The sequence below is a fragment of the Temnothorax nylanderi genome, unplaced genomic scaffold, assembly GCF_030848795.1.
Source record: "Temnothorax nylanderi isolate EJ_2023f unplaced genomic scaffold, tnyl_v1.0 TNYL_tig1123_pilon, whole genome shotgun sequence".
Classification (NCBI taxonomy): domain Eukaryota; kingdom Metazoa; phylum Arthropoda; class Insecta; order Hymenoptera; family Formicidae; genus Temnothorax; species Temnothorax nylanderi.
This window is the reverse complement of record NW_027250185.1, coordinates 18,121-37,443: the sequence shown is the minus strand read 5'-3', so window position 1 is coordinate 37,443 and position 19,323 is coordinate 18,121. Positions and strand designations below refer to the sequence as shown.

Genomic DNA, 19,323 nt, shown 5'->3' with positions numbered 1-19,323 from the left:
AAAAAACTCTTCAAGTTCTTTTCCCGGCCTCTAAAGGTTAAGTACGTCGATTACGATCGAAGCTGATCGAAAGTCGGAAGGATCCACGTCGCGTCGCGACGTCGCAACCGTACCGCTCGGTGTCCTGATGAGAACTGTGGACTGTCCCCCACCCCTTAACATTCCTTCGCGCAGCCGGGCGCGGGGCGCGCGGCGGCGTACTTGCCGAAATTACTACGCGCGCGATAACGAAAACACGCGATTGGCCCAAGTAATGGGGTGATCCTCGAGCGTTTGAATTCCGAGAAAAGCTCCCTGGCGACGAAAGCAAACGGCAAATAAAAAAAAAATACAACGATTTCCGTAAATCTATATGTATATATGACTTCTTTATGTAGATTCTTTCGTGTAGATTCGACCGCACGACCACTGGGACGGTATTAAAATTCGAAGCAAACATTAATCATTAATCCCGTAATATAGCTGTATGTTAGCTGCGTTTAATTTCAGACATTTAGCGATACGCGAACTAAGATCTTGTGGGAAACGTAATTAACCCTTAACTAGCACGCGGGGTGTCAAAAACCCCAGAACAAATTTCTCAAGTTTAGGCATCTTTCTCGGTCGGTTAATCTATGAATTTCGCATCGCAGTGAAGAATTTGAAAGTTCAAATTTTTCAAAGTTCAGTTTTTTTATAAAGTTCAAGAATTTTTTTGAAGCTTTAAAACTAAAAATTTCATAGTTTAGGCTAATGGGTATCATTTTCCAGTGTTTAATGTATGTACTTGATTTTTTTCAAGCCTATTGGAGCCTCCATTTCGCCGTACCCAACGTTCAAAGTGTGTGGGGTATACAACACCCCGTGTGCAGATAACGTTCGATCGCGGACGTGTGCTAGTTAAGGGTTAATATATGAAGCTTTAAAAACGATCAGTATAATTCGTGGTAGAGTTCCATTTAGCACTTTACACTTTACGTACCGTGTAATATATAATAAAGCATTTAAATAATTAGACAATATACACGGAAAAAAATTTACTTGTTGCAAGTAAATACATTTTCTTGAAATATAATTATCTACTAAATTGAAAGAAATAATAACTGAGGTGAACAATAAATTTTTTTTTTTGGTTCAATAAAATATTATCTCCAAAACAAATAATTTGTCAATGAAAAGAATATTTTATTGAAACAAAAACCCAATTACTTGTCAGTAGAAAATTATTTTATCAAAACTAATAAATGTAATTACTTAAACATAACAGTCGTTAATAAGTAACAAATTTTTGGGAATTTATGACATAAATACTAGAAATAATTCATTGATTACTTGTATCAATAATTAATACATATACAAACAATTATTTCTTGCCGCAAGTACAAATTTACTTAAGAGAAATAACTCGAATCTTTTTATGTAAATTAATGTTTATACAACTATAAATGAAATGAAGAGCTCAGTGCAAAATGGTGTATCTCACATTATACAATTAGATTGAGAAAAGTGTGTGAATTACACACTTTATGTTAATATATAAAACTGTTATATCATACATAAATATAATTGTCAAAAACTCAGTATCAGTGCATTATTTACTTAAGACGCGATTTTCTTATCCGTATGTATGTTCGATATCTGTTATTCGTTTATGCGAACATACTGCCGCGTCGCGTCGGTAACAGTGATTCGATCATGTTACTGGCAAGCCCACGAATCATAGCTCGTGCAGGCTTGACGAGCAGCACACAAAAGTGTAACAATTGACTCGAGACAGTCGAGACTCTTCTTAGTGAACCTACGTGATAAAACACTGTTCGTCTGTTCGTCAACTGCATTATTCGCTCGATTACTTCGCGGCTTATGCCCAAATATTTCGGTTGTAACAACGACAGTGACTTTTATAATTACTTTTTGTAATTAGTTCACTTATTGTGGATATCGAGATACCTCGTACCGAGAAACATCATTCGCGAAGTTTCCGATGGATCAAAGGACATTAGAAATATCTGAGAACAAGTAAGTCGCCATATATGACGCACGTGCATATTAAGAGTGTTTGCCTATTGAATTTACTTCATTACATCGAAAGATAATAATGTTTTAAGATTGAGAAACTTTGTTTATATAATATTGTTATACGAGGTTTATGAAATTTGTGAACGTGTCTTTTTTTATATTTTTTCATTAATTTTAAATACTTATTTGCAATGTTATATTTCGTCGTGCTTCCCCCCCCCCCCTAGTATTCAAACAATTATATTTCTACCAATATTGAAAATATATTTATATATATTTTCCCTCCGAAGATGACGTCAAAATCTGTATTATAGTTACTGACGCTGGATCTGTGAGACCCATTTAATTTAAGTAAACTAAAAGGTACTAATTAATTACAAGAAACCAAAATGACGTAACTCATACCTCAATGTATCTCTTTCTCGAAGCTGGATCAGGATTGGTATTGTCTATATAATTATACTTTTTCCTTGATTCAAGTATTGTTGGACTGCGGCAATGCACTTCTACCAGCTGCCTAAAGTGTCTCTGTTGACGTATCCGTATTCCTTCAGATAATTCTTTGCAAAATGCGATTTTCCGGAGTCTGGGCTGCCGACCATAAGTACCACCTGTTAATGGATATAAAAAGAATTTTATTAGGAATCAAATAATTTTAATGTAAATAATCTTCTTTCAAACTTTTCAATGTCTAACTCCAAAAAAATAATTTTATATGCAAAAGTTAATGTTAAAAGTTCATTATTGTCTACCTCTTGTTGTTTCAGCGTTAATTCTGCGTCCACAGGTTTACATATGTCCTCTGCGGTCTGCGACAGACTCTTCGGATTGAACTTGGGTAACTCGTAAGGCGGCATTTTGTGTTTTAAAAAGTGTTCTTCAGGCGTCTCAAAATGCCCAAATTCAACGCCATTAATCGATCCGCACTTGAGTGATCTTTCTTTTTTCCTGGAGCCCAATTCTTTGGCCGACCAGCGGCGTCACCAATGTAGAACGAACTAGCATTGTCAATTGCGACGCCTCCATTCTTCTGTAGTCACACAAATATCGTGGAATTATTGCAAACAGAAATTAGACAAATAAAATATTTATATTTAATTAACTAAAGAAATTATAGAATTCGAATTAGTTATATCTTAATAAAGTGAAGAATTGGAAGTGGAAAATATATTTCTTGTGAGAAATTCTAAAAAATATAAAATTGTTTACATAGAACTATCTATATAAAGTTATTTTATGTACCTCTTTTTCCAGTAATTCCCACATCTGTACAACTTTCTCGATCTTGCGCTTGAAATCGTTGATCTTGACTTTGCCGGTGCTAAGGCCTGCCTGATTTGTAAAGATCACTATTTTATATCCATTTGTATGAAGCTGCTTTAATTTACCAGGTACATCTGGATATAGCAACTGCCAATCGTTACAGTCCTTTGGAAATACCAAGCCGGATTTAGGTTTTATTAAAGTACCATCCATATCATATGCAGCCACCTAAAAGCAAAATTCATTTTTAACATTAATGTTCGTAAAAATTGTTTTAAAAAAATATATATATATATTTATTATATATATATTACTTATAAAAAAATTTACTGTTGTATTTCTTTTATTTATTATAATACTATTTAACATGTATTAAATAAAACTTATAATTGATAATTAAAATTACTTTTGTTTGGTTTGGAACGGACGACACCGTATAAATTAACAATTTTCTGTTATCAATACTATCCCACTTTGCAGATGTACTTGAGATTTCATTGCTCTGTTCGGAGGATGTGCTAGAACTAGTGCTGAATCCTTTCTGATTGGAATGTACGCCATTCGAAGCTAATTTCTCTTCCTCTTCTTTGTCATTCTCAGATTCTTCAGAGCGATTAGCAGAGCAATTATCCAGCTTCAACATTTTCGCCTTGTTCTCAGTTTCCTCTGTTTCTGACTCATACGACCTCTTTCTCAATGCAAAATTTTCCACGCTTGGCGGTGGAATAAACTCGATTTCGTAGGCATGCTTGCCGTAGAGCAGCTCTAATCGATCATCGTGTCTAACCACAAATCTCACACCTTTCTGAGTTTTAAAACCATTAAAACCACAAGCACATAGACGAACTGTTGAAGATATATTAATTTGTATCAATAACTTACAAATAACCCTCAAATATAAGAATATCTTGTTGTAAATTAAATAATTAAAGTAAATTGTATCAACATTTCGAGTACTCGCAACTCGTCGCGTCGCGTAAAAGAGTCACGGTCAGTCTCGCTCCGCGTGTACTTGGCGCGAGACACTACCGTGTCTCTTGATATAAAAAAGAATGAATACGAAATTTATTTTAAGGTGGTCCTTTCGCCGACACAGCTAGTCAAGTAACAGTCCGTCATGAGGTAATTGAAAACAAACATATTGACAAACATTACACAACATCCCAATAATTATAATAATATAACATGATTTTACACGCACGATTTAATCGTATTTAATTATTTACTAATTAAAAAAATATCACAATAGTAGTGCGGTTGGACTCGTTTTAGGTTAGGTCAGGCCGTCTCTGCGCCCGCTTTCCGCTCCCCTACCTTTCTTTGTATGTACGTTCCCCCGAGATCGGGGTTGGCTCGCGCCTTACTTCGTGGGACACGCGGAAGAGATTCCCGCCACCGCATCGAACCGGTCTCGGACCAGTGGAATAGGGACCAACCTTGAGTTTTGCGTGGGGCTCTGGGGGAGACGGGGGCGGGTGCCAGATGACTTAACATCGATGGACTAGCGGATTCGAGTCCATGTTTTTATGGTGGTGGGTTCTTGTTCTACCCTGTTCTCGTGGAGCCCTCCTCCGGATAGGGGGGTTTCCTGTTAGTCTTGGTTCGTACACGTCCGTGTATGTTTTATCTGGGGCGCGGACTCCCTCGGAGGAACTGCCCGCAACCGATAAAGAGACCCTCGATGATATGTCGCCCGCAAGCACTCTCATGGGGGTTCTCCGAGGTGGTGGAATGACGGTGAACATGGTTCCCCCGTCATTCGACTAGGCCCAGCTTCCCTCGGGGGCTAAAGCGCCCCAGGGTTGATCCTTCTCGCTGTGATCATGTCTAATTGGTATACATGTATCCGGGCGTTTCGGCGCACGGACTGTCTCGTCACGCGATGTAATGTCTCCGACCTACCACGTGTCGTGACTATGGTCCTTTGTGCTTTGTTTTGGGAGAGTGTTTTTAGTGGGTGCAAGCCCCACATACCTCGGGTGGCCGGCCCCCGGGATGATGCGCGAGGCATTTTCTCTCTTCCTCCGAAACAAAAAAAAAAAAAAAAAAGGTTAGGTCAGGCATGACAGTACGGGCTGCGTCGGAAGCATCACTCGGGTGTGCTCCCTTCTCCTTCTAACTCGCTGAGATAGAAGGAGAGGGGAGTGTGCTCGTGTGCGCTCAGGTGACGTTTCCGAACGCAGCCGTCGCAGCCACGAGTAAAGCAATATGCGATTGGATCCACTACTTATTTAACCTCATATATCAGAGCAAAACATTCGGCAAGCCCTTATTTTCAAGGTACGTACGAAATCCGGAAACTTCAGGGAATATTTTAAGATATGAATAATGTATTCATCTGATCGCTAAGTATATGTATTGTTCGTTGAAAACCTCGGCCGTGGCGATTTGCATCATTCTATCTTTCTCGTTCATTAGATGTAAACAAGGATAGAATGACAATAGCACGCTCCGCGAACGCACATTAAGATTGACTTATTTCTTGTAAAGTGTCGGTAACCTCACCTGATTTTTCGTACACGTGCCCCTTATTACTGTATATTTAACATATATAAATTTAGGTACCTATCTAATACTTGTTCTCACGAAAGGACTACCTTAATAATTCAAGAGATTTATAATTGAGTGGATCTAATATAGATTCACCATCAGGTTCGGAAGGTTAAAACTGTAACGTCGGATATTTATTTATAAATAAATTACTTATATTAAAAAGTATATTAAAAAGTATACTTTTTAATAAATACATGTGTTTTTATTAATGTTGTAGAACATGCACGGAAAAAAAATTACTTGAAACAAGTAAATCCTGCTAGGGAGCTTCAAAGAAATAAATTATTGGAGTAATTTATTTCTTTGAAGCAATAAAATTTTACTTGAAACAAGTAAATTTTACTTGAAATAAGTAAATTTTTTTCGTGCATACACGTGTATACACTGGAAAAAAATTTAGGGGAGACCGGGACCTAACCGTCGCCGGGGTTGAACCGTCAAATCAAATATCTCGGAACCTGTATATTGTGCGAACTCGCTATTAACATTGTAAACGCTGCTTATGGTACCCATGTGACCAACGAAGTTTCGGCAGGTTACCTGCCGTGTTATGATTTTTACGAGGGCAAACGTGTTTTCGGAAGGTGAAAGTTACATTTTCTGCGCGTGGAAATTTTGTAATATCTGCAATAATATTTGCTCTCCAAATCTCGAGGTACGTGATTATAAAGAGTAATGCATGCTGAACACGAGACCAGTGTAGTTTTTTCATTATCGTTGATGTCTAATATTTCGTGGGCGATCAAACCTGAAACTTGTGTTTGGGGTTAATCCGTCAGTAAGCAGTCCGGGTGCATTTCCAAGGCATTTCCGGGCATTTCCAGGCTCACTGCATATGGAATATGGATGAGACGGAAATTACAACCGTTCAGACACCGAATAGAGTCATCGGACGTCGAAGAGTGAAACAAGTCGGGCGAGTGACTTCTGCGGAAAGAGGAACCCTCGTAACTATTTTTTAATAATGTTTCGCATAAAAATTTTAAATAAATTTTTATATTTTTTTCTTAAAAAACAATTATTAAGATGTATCTTATCATTTTTCAGGATTAGATATACGTATATGTATTGAAAATGCAGTGTGACGGTTAAACCCCGGCATTTTTAAGATTTCAATTTTTCCACCGTTGTCGTTTTTGCTCTATACCGGTTAAACAAAGCGACGTAGATAAAAATTTCCTATATAAATTTTGTAGCTAAAGGTTCACTCTTTACAGTGGTATACCACATTTAACTAAAATTATTTATTTTCTTATTAAAAATCGGCACCGAAAAAAAAACTGACGGTTAGGCCCCGGTCTCCCCTACTTGTTTCAAGTAAAATTTCATTGCTTTAAAGAAATAAATTACTTCAATAGTCCCTAGCAGGATTTACTTGTTTCAAGTAAATTTTTTTTCCGTGTGAACATGCATTAAAAGCTACATTACAGTAACATATTTCTTATTAGGACAGATTTCGTGAAAGTTGAAAGAGAAGGATTTGATCTTCGTCAAACGTAGTTAAGAAACAACAGTGACAAGAATCGTCTTAAGGTCTTAAGTTTTCAAGACCTATTTTTCCAATTGCATCATTACTTTTCTATAATGGCTGACGAAAAAATGAAGAAAATCTTAAAAGAGTTGGGAATAGAAAATCTTATAGACGTCTTTGAAAGTAAGTATAGAGAGAGATTTTTTGAACTGTTACGTGTCTTATTTACAAAATTTTTTTTCTTTTAACACATAAAAACCTATTTTCTTATAAATTAAAAAAAAATAGAAACTTGATAATTAAACAAGAAAATATATAGTATATATTTGCTTAGTAAGATAAACTTTGTAGTTAAAATAAATTTTCTTTTTTTAAATAAACAATGCTTTAAATACTACCTTTTCCAGAAAATAAAATTAAAGAAGAGGATTTACAATATTTAACTGAACAGCTTATTGCACAAATAATTCAACCTATAGCACCTAGAGCACGTTTTTTAAACTACTGGAAAAGAAAATATGTTCAAAACATTTCAACTGATTCTTTGGATAACTTAGAAAGTCCACCTAAAAAAAAAAGTGTAAGTTTGATCATTTTACATCATACATGATACTTATAAGTGACTGAGAAAAAATGTTTTAATCAAGTAATTCTTTCAAAATTAATTCTGTCTTAGATGTTTCAAATGTTTTTAAAATAAAAATATTGAAAGTATGTTATTAATTATTAGTAATAAAGTAGGTATTTACTTGATTAAAAAAAGTATAGGGGAGACCGGGGCTAAGCCGACACTATTTTTTTAAAGGCAATTTTTAATATTTAATTAAAATTTTTAGGCAAATTCAATGGTACATATTTAAAGAGTGTTTCTTCAGGTACAAAATTGATTCAGGAAGTTTTGCTGTACGTCGCTTTGTTTTGCCGCCAGGAAAGGAAAAGTGACGCGAAGACAAATTTTCGAATTGAAAAATGCCGGGGCAAACTCGACACCCCGCCGGGGAAAACTCAACACTTTGTCTGATCGACACAATTTGATCTGGAACTTATTTTTTACTGTCTGAAAATGAAAATACATTGTTTATTGTGTATTTAAAAAGTACAAAAATTCGGGATAAAGTAGCTAGAACAATCATTTAAAATAATGAAAACAAAAATTGTTGAACTTTCAATTATCTTCATCTAAACTCATGTCTGAAAAACAATTAATGCAGGTAAACTCGCGATCGGACGTGCGCATACATTTGTCATGAGCCATACGGCTGCATGACAAGCATCGTTTGTTACTGGGAGCCGACGAAACGGCGTGGTGTTGACTTTGCCCCGGACGTCGTTTTTCACTTTTGTCACTTCAAAAACATGAAAATTTTGAAAATATGCAAAAACGATTATCGGATTCATATAGAGCATCAAATTTCCCATCAAAATCACTTACCGGTAGATTCGCAAGAGTAAAGCTCGATGAAAGAGTAGACATTTTCGAGAGATCAGAAAAATTACTTTTCACTATCAAAAACGCTTATGTCGCGTTAAAAATTACACTATAACTCAGAATGTTACCAAATTCCGTTGATAATACTGGCACATAAAGACGCATTTACAGTAGGAAAGGCAAGTTTCTACGATAGATTTAAATTGGCAAAAAGCCTAGTGTCAAGTTTGGCCCGTTGTCGGCTTAGCCCCGGTCTCCCCTATATATTTATTTATTTAAAAACATAAAAAAACATTTCTTAAGTTCATTAATGACGGTGCAAGTACATCTGGGACTTCAAATGTATTACAAAAAGATCCAGACAAAGAAAATGATGAACTACTACCACGTCAGCAAGCTTTCTTAGGTGAATCACAATTTAGAATCACAATTATAGATGACTATGCCATCTATAAAAAAAACTGCTTAACAAAGAAAGTGTTGGACAACGTATTAAAAAAATGTACGATAAAAGCGGTGATATTAGTGAAAAAAATCGCAGTAAAATATGTGATATTGTTATTTCGTATCTTGAGACTAAACATGCAAGGTAAAATTTCAATACATTCTCTCAAATATACATTTGCTGTACTTTCTTAAGAATTTATATAAACTTTATACATTATAACGTGTCTGTGAAGTTGGCACCTCATTTTCAAAAATCGGAAATTTTATTAAGAGTTCCATTTGCACCCACAATAGTTCTACAGTTCCTGATGTATTTCAGAAATAGTTCCGTCGATTTAGATAAAAATATAACGATTTAAAAAAATGAGGTGCTAACTTCCCGTGGCACCTCAAGTTTCGAAAATATTTATTTTTATCACGGAATTCTATAGTTCTTGAAGAGTTCTATAGTTCCTGATACTTTTTAGCGATAGTTCTGGTCTTTAAGTATTTTTAAATAATTTTTTAATCTGACCGCTGGCACCTCAAGTTTCAAAAAAATTGATTTTTATCATGGAATTCTATAGTTCTCGAAGAGTTCTACAGTTCCTGATAGGTTTTAGCAACAGTTCCGGCCTCTAAATATTTTTTTAACAATTTTTTACTGTGACCGCTGGCACCGCACACAAGAGTAAAGTCATAAATCGCAGGCAGTTTCGATCGACTTTTTGACAGTTCTCGATAGTTCTCGCATAGTTCCAACAGTTTTTATAGGTTTTAGCAACAGTTCCGGCCTCTAAATATTTTTTTAACAATTTTTTACTGTGACCGCTGGCACCGCACACAAGAGTAAAGTCATGAATCGCAGGCAGTTTCGATCGACTTTTTGACAGTTTTCGATAGTTCTCGCATAGTTCCAACAGATTTTATAGACTTTAGCAACAGTTCCGGCCTCTAAATATTTTTAAAATAATTTTTTACTGTTACCGCTGGCACCGCACATCACAAGAGTAAAGTCATGAATCGCAGGCAGTTCCAATCGACTTTTTGACAGTTCTCAATAGTTCTCGCATAGTTCCAACAGATTTTATAGATTTTAGCAACAGTTCCGGCCTCTAAATATTTTTAAAATAATTTTTTACTGTGACCGCTGGCACCGCACACAAGAGTAAAGTCATGAATCGCAGGCAGTTTCGATCGACTTTTTGACAGTTCTCGATAGTTCTCGCATAGTTCCAACAGTTTTTATAGGTTTTAGCAACAGTTCCGGCCTCAAAATATTTTTTTTACAATTTTTTACTGTTACCGCTGGCACCGCACACAAGAGTAAAGTCATGAATCGCAGGCAGTTTCGATCGACTTTTTGACAGTTTTCGATAGTTCTCGCATAGTTCCAACAGATTTTATAGATTTTAGCAACAGTTCCGGCCTCGAAATATTTTTAAAATAATTTTTTACTGTTACCGCTGGCACCGCACACAAGAGTAAAGTCATGAATCGCAGGCAGTTTCGATCGACTTTTTGACAGTTCTCGATAGTTCTCGCATAGTTCCAACAGATTTTATAGATTTTAGCAACAGTTCCGGCCTCTAAATATTTTTAAAATAATTTTTTACTGTTACCGCTGGCACCGCACACAAGAGTAAAGTCATGAATCGCAGGCAGTTCCGATCGACTTTTTGACAGTTCTCGATAGTTCTCGCATAGTTCCAACAGTTTTTATAGGTTTTAGCAACAGTTACGGCCTCGAAATATTTTTTTTACAATTTTTTACTGTTACCGCTGGCACCGCACACAAGAGTAAAGTCATGAATCGCAGGCAGTTTCGATCGACTTTTGACAGTTCTCGATAGTTCTCGCATAGTTCCAACAGTTTTATAGGTTTTAGCAACAGTTCCGGCCTCTAAATATTTTTAAACAATTTTTTACTGTGACCGCTGGCACCGCACACAAGAGTAAAGTCATGAATCGCAGGCAGTTCCGATCGACTTTTTGACAGTTCTCGATAGTTCTCACATAGTTCCAACAGATTTTATAGATTTTAGCAACAGTTTAGCAGAACTATGCGAGAACTATCGAGAACTGTCAAAAAGTCGATCGAAACTGCCTGCGATTCATGACTTTACTCTTGTGTGCGGTGCCAGCGGTAACAGTAAAAAATTGTTTAAAAAATATTTCGAGGCCGGAACTGTTGCTAAAACCTATAAAAACTGTTGGAACTATGCGAGAACTATCGAGAACTGTCAAAAAGTCGATCGAAACTGCCTGCGATTCATGACTTTACTCTTGTGTGCGGTGCCAGCGGTAACAGTAAAAATTGTTAAAAAATATTTTGAGGCCGGAACTGTTGCTAAAACCTATAAAAACTGTTGGAACTATGCGAGAACTATCGAGAACTGTCAAAAAGTCGATCGAAACTGCCTGCGATTCATGACTTTACTCTTGTGTGCGGTGCCAGCGGTAACAGTAAAAAATTATTTTAAAAAATATTTAGAGGCCGGAACTGTTGCTAAAATCTATAAAATCTGTTGGAACTATGCGAGAACTATTGAGAACTGTCAAAAAGTCGATCGAAACTGCCTGCGATTCATGACTTTACTCTTGTGTGCGGTGCCAGCGGTAACAGTAAAAAATTATTTAAAAATATTTAGAGGCCGGAACTGTTGCTAAAGTCTATAAAAATCTGTTGGAACTATGCGAGAACTATCGAGAACTGTCAAAAAGTCGATCGAAACTGCCTGCGATTCATGACTTTACTCTTGTGTGCGGTGCCAGCGGTCACAGTAAAAAATTGTTTAAAAAATATTTAGAGGCCGGAACTGTTGCTAAAATCTATAAAATCTGTTGGAACTATGCGAGAACTATCGAGAACTGTCAAAAAGTCGATCGAAACTGCCTGCGATTCATGACTTTACTCTTGTGTGCGGTGCCAGCGGTAACAGTAAAAAATTGTTAATAAAATATTTCGAGGCCGGAACTGTTGCTAAAACCTATAAAAACTGTTGGAACTATGCGAGAACTATCGAGAACTGTCAAAAAGTCGATCGAAACTGCCTGCGATTCATGACTTTACTCTTGTGTGCGGCGCCAGCGGTAACAGTAAAAAATTGTTAATAAAATATTTTGAGGCCGGAACTGTTGCTAAAACCTATAAAAACTGTTGGAACTATGCGAGAACTATCGAGAACTGTCAAAAAGTCGATCGAAACTGCCTGCGATTCATGACTTTACTCTTGTGTGCGGTGCCAGCGGTAACAGTAAAAAATTGTTTAAAAAATATTTTGAGGCCGGAACTGTTGCTAAAATCTATAAAATCTGTTGGAACTATGCGAGAACTATTGAGAACTGTCAAAAGTCGATTGGAACTGCCTGCGATTCATGACTTTACTCTTGTGATGTGCGGTGCCAGCGGTAACAGTAAAAAATTATTTTAAAAATATTTAGAGGCCGGAACTGTTGCTAAAGTCTATAAAATCTGTTGGAACTATGCGAGAACTATCGAGAACTGTCAAAAAGTCGATCGGAACTGCCTGCGATTCATGACTTTACTCTTGTGTGCGGTGCCAGCGGTAACAGTAAAAAATTATTTTAAAAATATTTAGAGGCCGGAACTGTTGCTAAAATCTATAAAATCTGTTGGAACTATGCGAGAACTATCGAGAACTGTCAAAAAGTCGATCGAAACTGCCTGCGATTCATGACTTTACTCTTGTGTGCGGTGCCAGCGGTAACAGTAAAAAATTGTTTAAAAAATATTTCGAGGCCGGAACTGTTGCTAAAATCTATAAAACTGTTGGAACTATGCGAGAACTATCGAGAACTGTCAAAAAGTCGATCGAAACTGCCTGCGATTCATGACTTTACTCTTGTGTGCGGTGCCAGCGGTAACAGTAAAAAATTGTAAAAAAATATTTTGAGGCCGGAACTGTTGCTAAAACCTATAAAAACTGTTGGAACTATGCGAGAACTATCGAGAACTGTCAAAAAGTCGATCGAAACTGCCTGCGATTCATGACTTTACTCTTGTGTGCGGTGCCAGCGGTAACAGTAAAAAATTATTTTAAAAATATTTAGAGGCCGGAACTGTTGCTAAAATCTATAAAATCTGTTGGAACTATGCGAGAACTATTGAGAACTGTCAAAAAGTCGATTGGAACTGCCTGCGATTCATGACTTTACTCTTGTGATGTGCGGTGCCAGCGGTAACAGTAAAAAATTATTTTAAAAATATTTAGAGGCCGGAACTGTTGCTAAAGTCTATAAAATCTGTTGGAACTATGCGAGAACTATCGAGAACTGTCAAAAAGTCGATCGAAACTGCCTGCGATTCATGACTTTACTCTTGTGTGCGGTGCCAGCGGTCACAGTAAAAATTGTTTAAAAAATATTTAGAGGCCGGAACTGTTGCTAAAACCTATAAAAACTGTTGGAACTATGCGAGAACTATCGAGAACTGTCAAAAAGTCGATCGAAACTGCCTGCGATTTATGACTTTACTCTTGTGTGCGGTGCCAGCGGTCACAGTAAAAAATTGTTAAAAAATATTTAGAGGCCGGAACTGTTGCTAAAACCTATCAGGAACTGTAGAACTCTTCGAGAACTATAGAATTCCATGATAAAAATCAATTTTTTTGAAACTTGAGGTGCCAGCGGTCAGATTAAAAAATTATTTAAAAATACTTAAAGACCAGAACTATCGCTAAAAAGTATCAGGAACTATAGAACTCTTCAAGAACTATAGAATTCCGTGATAAAAATAAATATTTTCGAAACTTGAGGTGCCACGGGAAGTTAGCACCTCATTTTTTTAAATCGTTATATTTTTATCTAAATCGACGGAACTATTTCTGAAATACATCAGGAACTGTAGAACTATTGTGGGTGCAAATGGAACTCTTAACAAAATTTCCGATTTTTGAAAATGAGGTGCCAACTTCACAGACACCATTATAACAGTACATTTTTTTATGATAGGAAAAGCAACGAACTTTGTGAAAAAATTAGCAATCTCATTGTTAAAGATTTTCCAACAGAATGTCAAAGTACATATTTTGTACCTCCTGTAAGTAAAAAATATTCTTTGACTAAAAAATCAGTTCCAGCACGAGGTAAACTAGTAAATATGTGGAGAAATCGTAAATATGAAAAAAAAAAAAAAATGAAAAACAGATTGATATTGAAACAGATCCCGAAGATAACAATAATGAAGAAGGTAAAGTCATCGTACGAAAGAATATGTTGGAATTAATAAATTATTATAAATCAGTTTATCATTTAAATAAATCAGTTATTTTATTTATAAATCTTGTTAATAATGTTGAAAGCTTTTGGCTATTTTTAATGTGTTTGTTTAAACTTACTTTTTAAAAAAAAAAATCTTAAATAAAAATTATTTTTTAGTATAGTTTACTTAAAATTAAATTAAAATTACTTTGTTCAAAGATTTAATATAGCATTGGTGTAAATATTTGACTTATATTACAACAGTTTTCAAAAAATACCTCATATAAAATAATTGTTTTTACGTGAAACTTGTTGTCATAGAACAATTATTATTGTTTTTCTAAAAGCTTGACAAGCCACATTTATTTTTAATTCAACAAAAATTAAAATTAAAAACATCTATTTGATTAATAAAATAATGACAGTAATTTCGCTTTTTCCTTAGATTCTCAGTTTCAACAAAGTTTTGGCTGGCTACTTCATAACAGGGCGCCATGGGATTTAGTCATGTCCCATTGGGTTTGCACATTCAAAAATCGTCATTCCGAGTGGAAAACTTCCACAGATACACAACTTAACCACATTTTCGAAAAATGGCCTATTCTTTGTATGCCAGACAGTTACAAACTTATTCAGAGTGATTTTATCGAAATGAAAATTTGTAACACTGAAATCACTATTAAGACATGGATGGATTTTTTTGATAAATTGGTCAAGAAAAAGCGTATTAATAAAAGGGATGATACTGCCGGTGCACTTTCTGAAAGCATCAACAATCTTAAAAAAGATGGTAATATTATATAAATATGTTTTACATGTTTATATTACATATAAAACAATGTATTACATAAAAGTGATCATATTACATAAAAAAAAATTTTTTTTTTAGAGGACAAAGTTGCTGCTATGTTAATGTTAATATCTCATCTTATACCACCAAAAGGAATGCTTAGACTAAATAAAAAATATTATAAAGCATCTATAGGAGATTGTAAAGATAGTATAATAAGACACGTAACAGTACGTTATAGTATGTAGATTTATTGTGTATCCCCGTAGGGTTTACAAGGCGTTTTTTATGAGGAAAGGTCAGTACGTTATAGTAAATATATATTTTTTTAATATTAATAAAATGTATAACATATCTTTTCATTCATTCATATTTTTTTTACAGAACGCTAATAACATTCAAGACATGAAAGAAGAAGTCATAAATAAAGCAAAAGCGTTGAACATATCCGTTCAACCCTATATTATTGTAGTAGGACCCAAAATTTCTAAAATTACTTATTCATATGTTTGTATAAATAACGTGTTGTATAAAGGTTGTTCTACATAGAGGTTTTAGTGCAGTGGCAGTAGGGTACTGGTTGTAAGCCGCAAGCCGTAGCGCAATTTCTTGCGGCCAGGCTCGTCTACAATGGCTTCGTAGGTCAGATAGGTCGTACGGCGTAGCAGATTAACCAATCAGAAAAGCCATATTGTCCTCGGAAAAGAGGTAGGAGCCAATCAAACCAAGAAGAAGAAGACCAATCAGAAATGAGAATTGAGAACGGCGGTTGAATTTGAAAGGCGCTGCTTTCGAGAGGTTATCGTCATCAGTTGCTAGAAGTTTGAATCACGTGAATAAGTACATTGTGAAATCGTTCGTCGTGCCTGCATCGCCTGCATGGTCTTCGCTGGTCTTTCGTTTATGCGAAAGTCCTCGTGCTATCACAGTAAGTATATTCATACATATATATATATATATATATATATTTGTTAAAACGTAAATAGCAAATAATAATCGGAACAGACAGAGGTACACATGTGAATCTGAATACAAGTCACATTGTTCATCGTGTCTGTCTGTAATCTTTGCTCGAGTTGCTCTATTCTGTATCGTCAGTGTGCTATCGTCTCTATTTTCTCATTTTCATCAGTCAGATAATCATGTCGAATGAAGAAGTTGACGTCAACGTCGCCGACTTTGAAGATGTCGACTATGTCGAGGACGATGACTAGGATCTGTTGTGGTTGGATCAGCGCGAGCTGATTCTGTTGGTAAAAAATAACCCGGCTTTGTACGCCAAATCAAGCAAGGAATATTCTGGGAAAGGATTTGACAAGGATTTGGCATGGCAGAGCTTAGGATCGTGTCTCTCAAAGCCCATGTCAGGTAGCTGAGCATTTTATATTTTGTGACATAAGAGATTAGTTAGGTTGCTCTGCCAGCAGGTTGATATTTGTTTGATTTTAGGACCAGAGGCTTCCAAACTCTTTTATAATATTCGCCAACGTTTTGGGAAAGAAAGGCGAAAGGTGGCTGTTTCATTAAAGGGTAAATCAGGCCAAGGAGCGATGGCACCATACGTGCCTACATGGCCGTTATACGAATACTGTTTGTTTTTGGCAGACCACATCGTTGCACGCAAGTATGTGTTTTGTTTCATGTGCGTAGTATACAAATATTTTGACAAAACTGGTTCACATCATGTTTTGATCTGTTTTCCAGAACGTCAAGTAGCTACAATATTCAGAAGGCTGCAGCTGTGACCAAATTTCAAGCTGGCGGAGCCGCACCAAGGTTTGCCCGGCCCTCTTCCTCACCACCTGCATTTAGGTCTCTTGCGCGACGACCCTCACCCTCACCCTCGCCACCTGCATTTAGGTCTCTTGCGCGACGACCCTCACCCTCACCCTCGCCACCTGTATTCAGGTTACCTGAAGCTTCGGGGTCACCGTGGAGCAGTGAAAACGATTTGTTTCAAAGTACAGAATTCTTTCGTAATAATTGGCCTAGATTACACCGATCGTTTGGTACGCGTACGGTTGGTGTAAACTAAGCCACTATGAAAGAAAATTAACATTAATTGTTGATCATGTTTGATTTTTTCCGTAGATGAATCTGATACTTCAGATAGTCGGAGCTCACGTATTGCAGAGGAAGCTTCAGTCTCGCCAGGTGCGAGCCAGAGCTCGCCATCTGAAATCGCTGTTCTACAAGCCATACAGGAAGCCGGCTTTAAATAAAAAAGGACTGTACCTGAGCCGGATAATTTTGTCGTTAAGAAGAAGAGGGATGATGATTTGCTCAGTCAGGCAATCATAGACCAAACGAGGCAGCTGTCTTCAGTGACAGCTAAGTTAAGTCATTCTATAAATCCTAGTAATTCAATTCTTGGCGCTATCTCCATTGACAAGGTCATCGAAAAAGGTGTGCCTGTTGAAAGGCACCTGGAGTGCATAATGAAATTATTGTCTATTATCAATGAAAAATATGTTAAGGGTCGACAGGAGTAATTCCATTATGCACTCCAACAGTGGAGATATCTGTATTTAACTGCACTTAGTGCATACAGAACTGATGTTACGAAAGATTTTCATATTGTCATCCATATTTTTATAAGCATGCCCGCAAAATTAAACGCCAATATTGATAGATTAGTATTAATTTATGAATTAATTTATGAATTAATTCATAAATTAATTAGTATTAAGTAGTATTAATTAGTATTAGATTAGTATTAATTTATGAATTAAATAATTTGATTAAAAATTATATGTATAAAATAGCGGGGCACAGCTGGGCATATGTGACATAAAAAGAAATACTTGTGATGTGAGGAAAAGGAAATAGTCGAATTGCATAATTTTCGGAGGGCAAAGATTACCCGGTGTCAGGTTACTAAGCCACGCGGCAAAGAGTTAAGGCACAATCGTACGACAGCATGGAAAATGTTTACTCCATTTGTTTGAGAGGCTTTTGAAAGCATCGTTGGTTATTTGAGGACTCGTGCATTGTAAATTTTCTTTCGATTTTGTTGGATCAACACGACGATTTATTTGAAAGATTCTTGGTGCGCGCCCTTATTTGAAACATTTTCGTATTTCAAGCAGATTTTTATCTCAAATACACACTCTCGCATTTATTTAGGATGCCTGTCTAATTATGCAGAATTTCGGATCTATTGTCACTAGATTCTAAATGAATCGCATTTTGCGATTCACGTCAGTGATAAATGTTGACCGATAGTGCTCGGGACAATAACGCAATTTTATTTTGTTGTGTGTTAATAGTTAAAAGTATTGCTAAGAAGTTAACTATTGTTAAGAATCATTAATCACAAGTGACCATGTAATTTAGTCTTTTAAATATGTTCGTAAAATATCCAGGTATCTTGTGTAACTTAAACCTCAAGAGCAGTTATGAACTATTCTTATAATAATGTATCTTTCCGACCTTCATTTTAATATCTGTTTTCAATCATATCACATTTTCAACGTAAAATACCCGGTTTTTTCTGAACATCTGTGGCTGTTATTTTAAAGAGATTTATATAAGTTTGCGACTAAGGGCCGGTTGTTCCAACCTATTGGTAAGCTACCTAATAGTTAAATCACATGTCTATCTTTGTCCAATGTAAAGAACAAAGACGTACATATGATTTAACTATTAGGTAGTTTACCAACAGGCTGGAACAACCAGCCCTAAGTGGGATAAAATCGTACCACATATTGAGAATGTAATAGATTACTTTACGATAAGCGAAACATATAAGGATACGCAGCAAATTGAAGTAAGTGATAATGATGATAAATCTTAAAAAAATATGAAATCACAGCAAAAATATTCTTTTTATAAAGAAGTTATATACGTAGAAAATGTACAATTTGTACACTTTAAAATATCTTTTCACATAATTTTTAATATCTTTAAATTGTTCATCAAATCATAAAACAATGAGTAGCACTTTTGTTTATTATTGAATTATGATTTTCTAATACTTTTTATTATTTCACAATTATAATTTTTATTTCATACGCATGATACAGGTCGATCACATGAAAAATTTAGTTTATTCTAGTACAGCATAGTAATATTTTAAATCTTTAAATTTACGATAAGATTGTTTTAGTTAATATAAGTTTAATTAATAAGTCTAAAAATATAAGTAACTTATATTTTGTTAATATAAGT

At 35.7% G+C, this 19,323-nt stretch overlaps 1 protein-coding gene and 1 pseudogene across 1 annotated transcript; one reads left to right on the top strand and one right to left on the bottom strand.

Moving 5' to 3' along the window:
- Positions 1-2,863: 2,863 nt before the first annotated feature.
- LOC139786719 (bifunctional polynucleotide phosphatase/kinase-like) lies at positions 2,864-4,099 on the bottom strand (the record flags this gene model as incomplete). The annotated part of the gene is made up of 3 exons (XM_071725835.1): positions 2,864-3,028; positions 3,241-3,489; positions 3,668-4,099. Coding segments are annotated over 3 exons (846 nt in total), but the record flags the coding sequence as incomplete, so codon positions are not given.
- A 10,954-nt stretch (positions 4,100-15,053) lies between these two features.
- LOC139786718 (uncharacterized) lies at positions 15,054-19,054 on the top strand (annotated as a pseudogene).
- Positions 19,055-19,323: the final 269 nt, after the last annotated feature.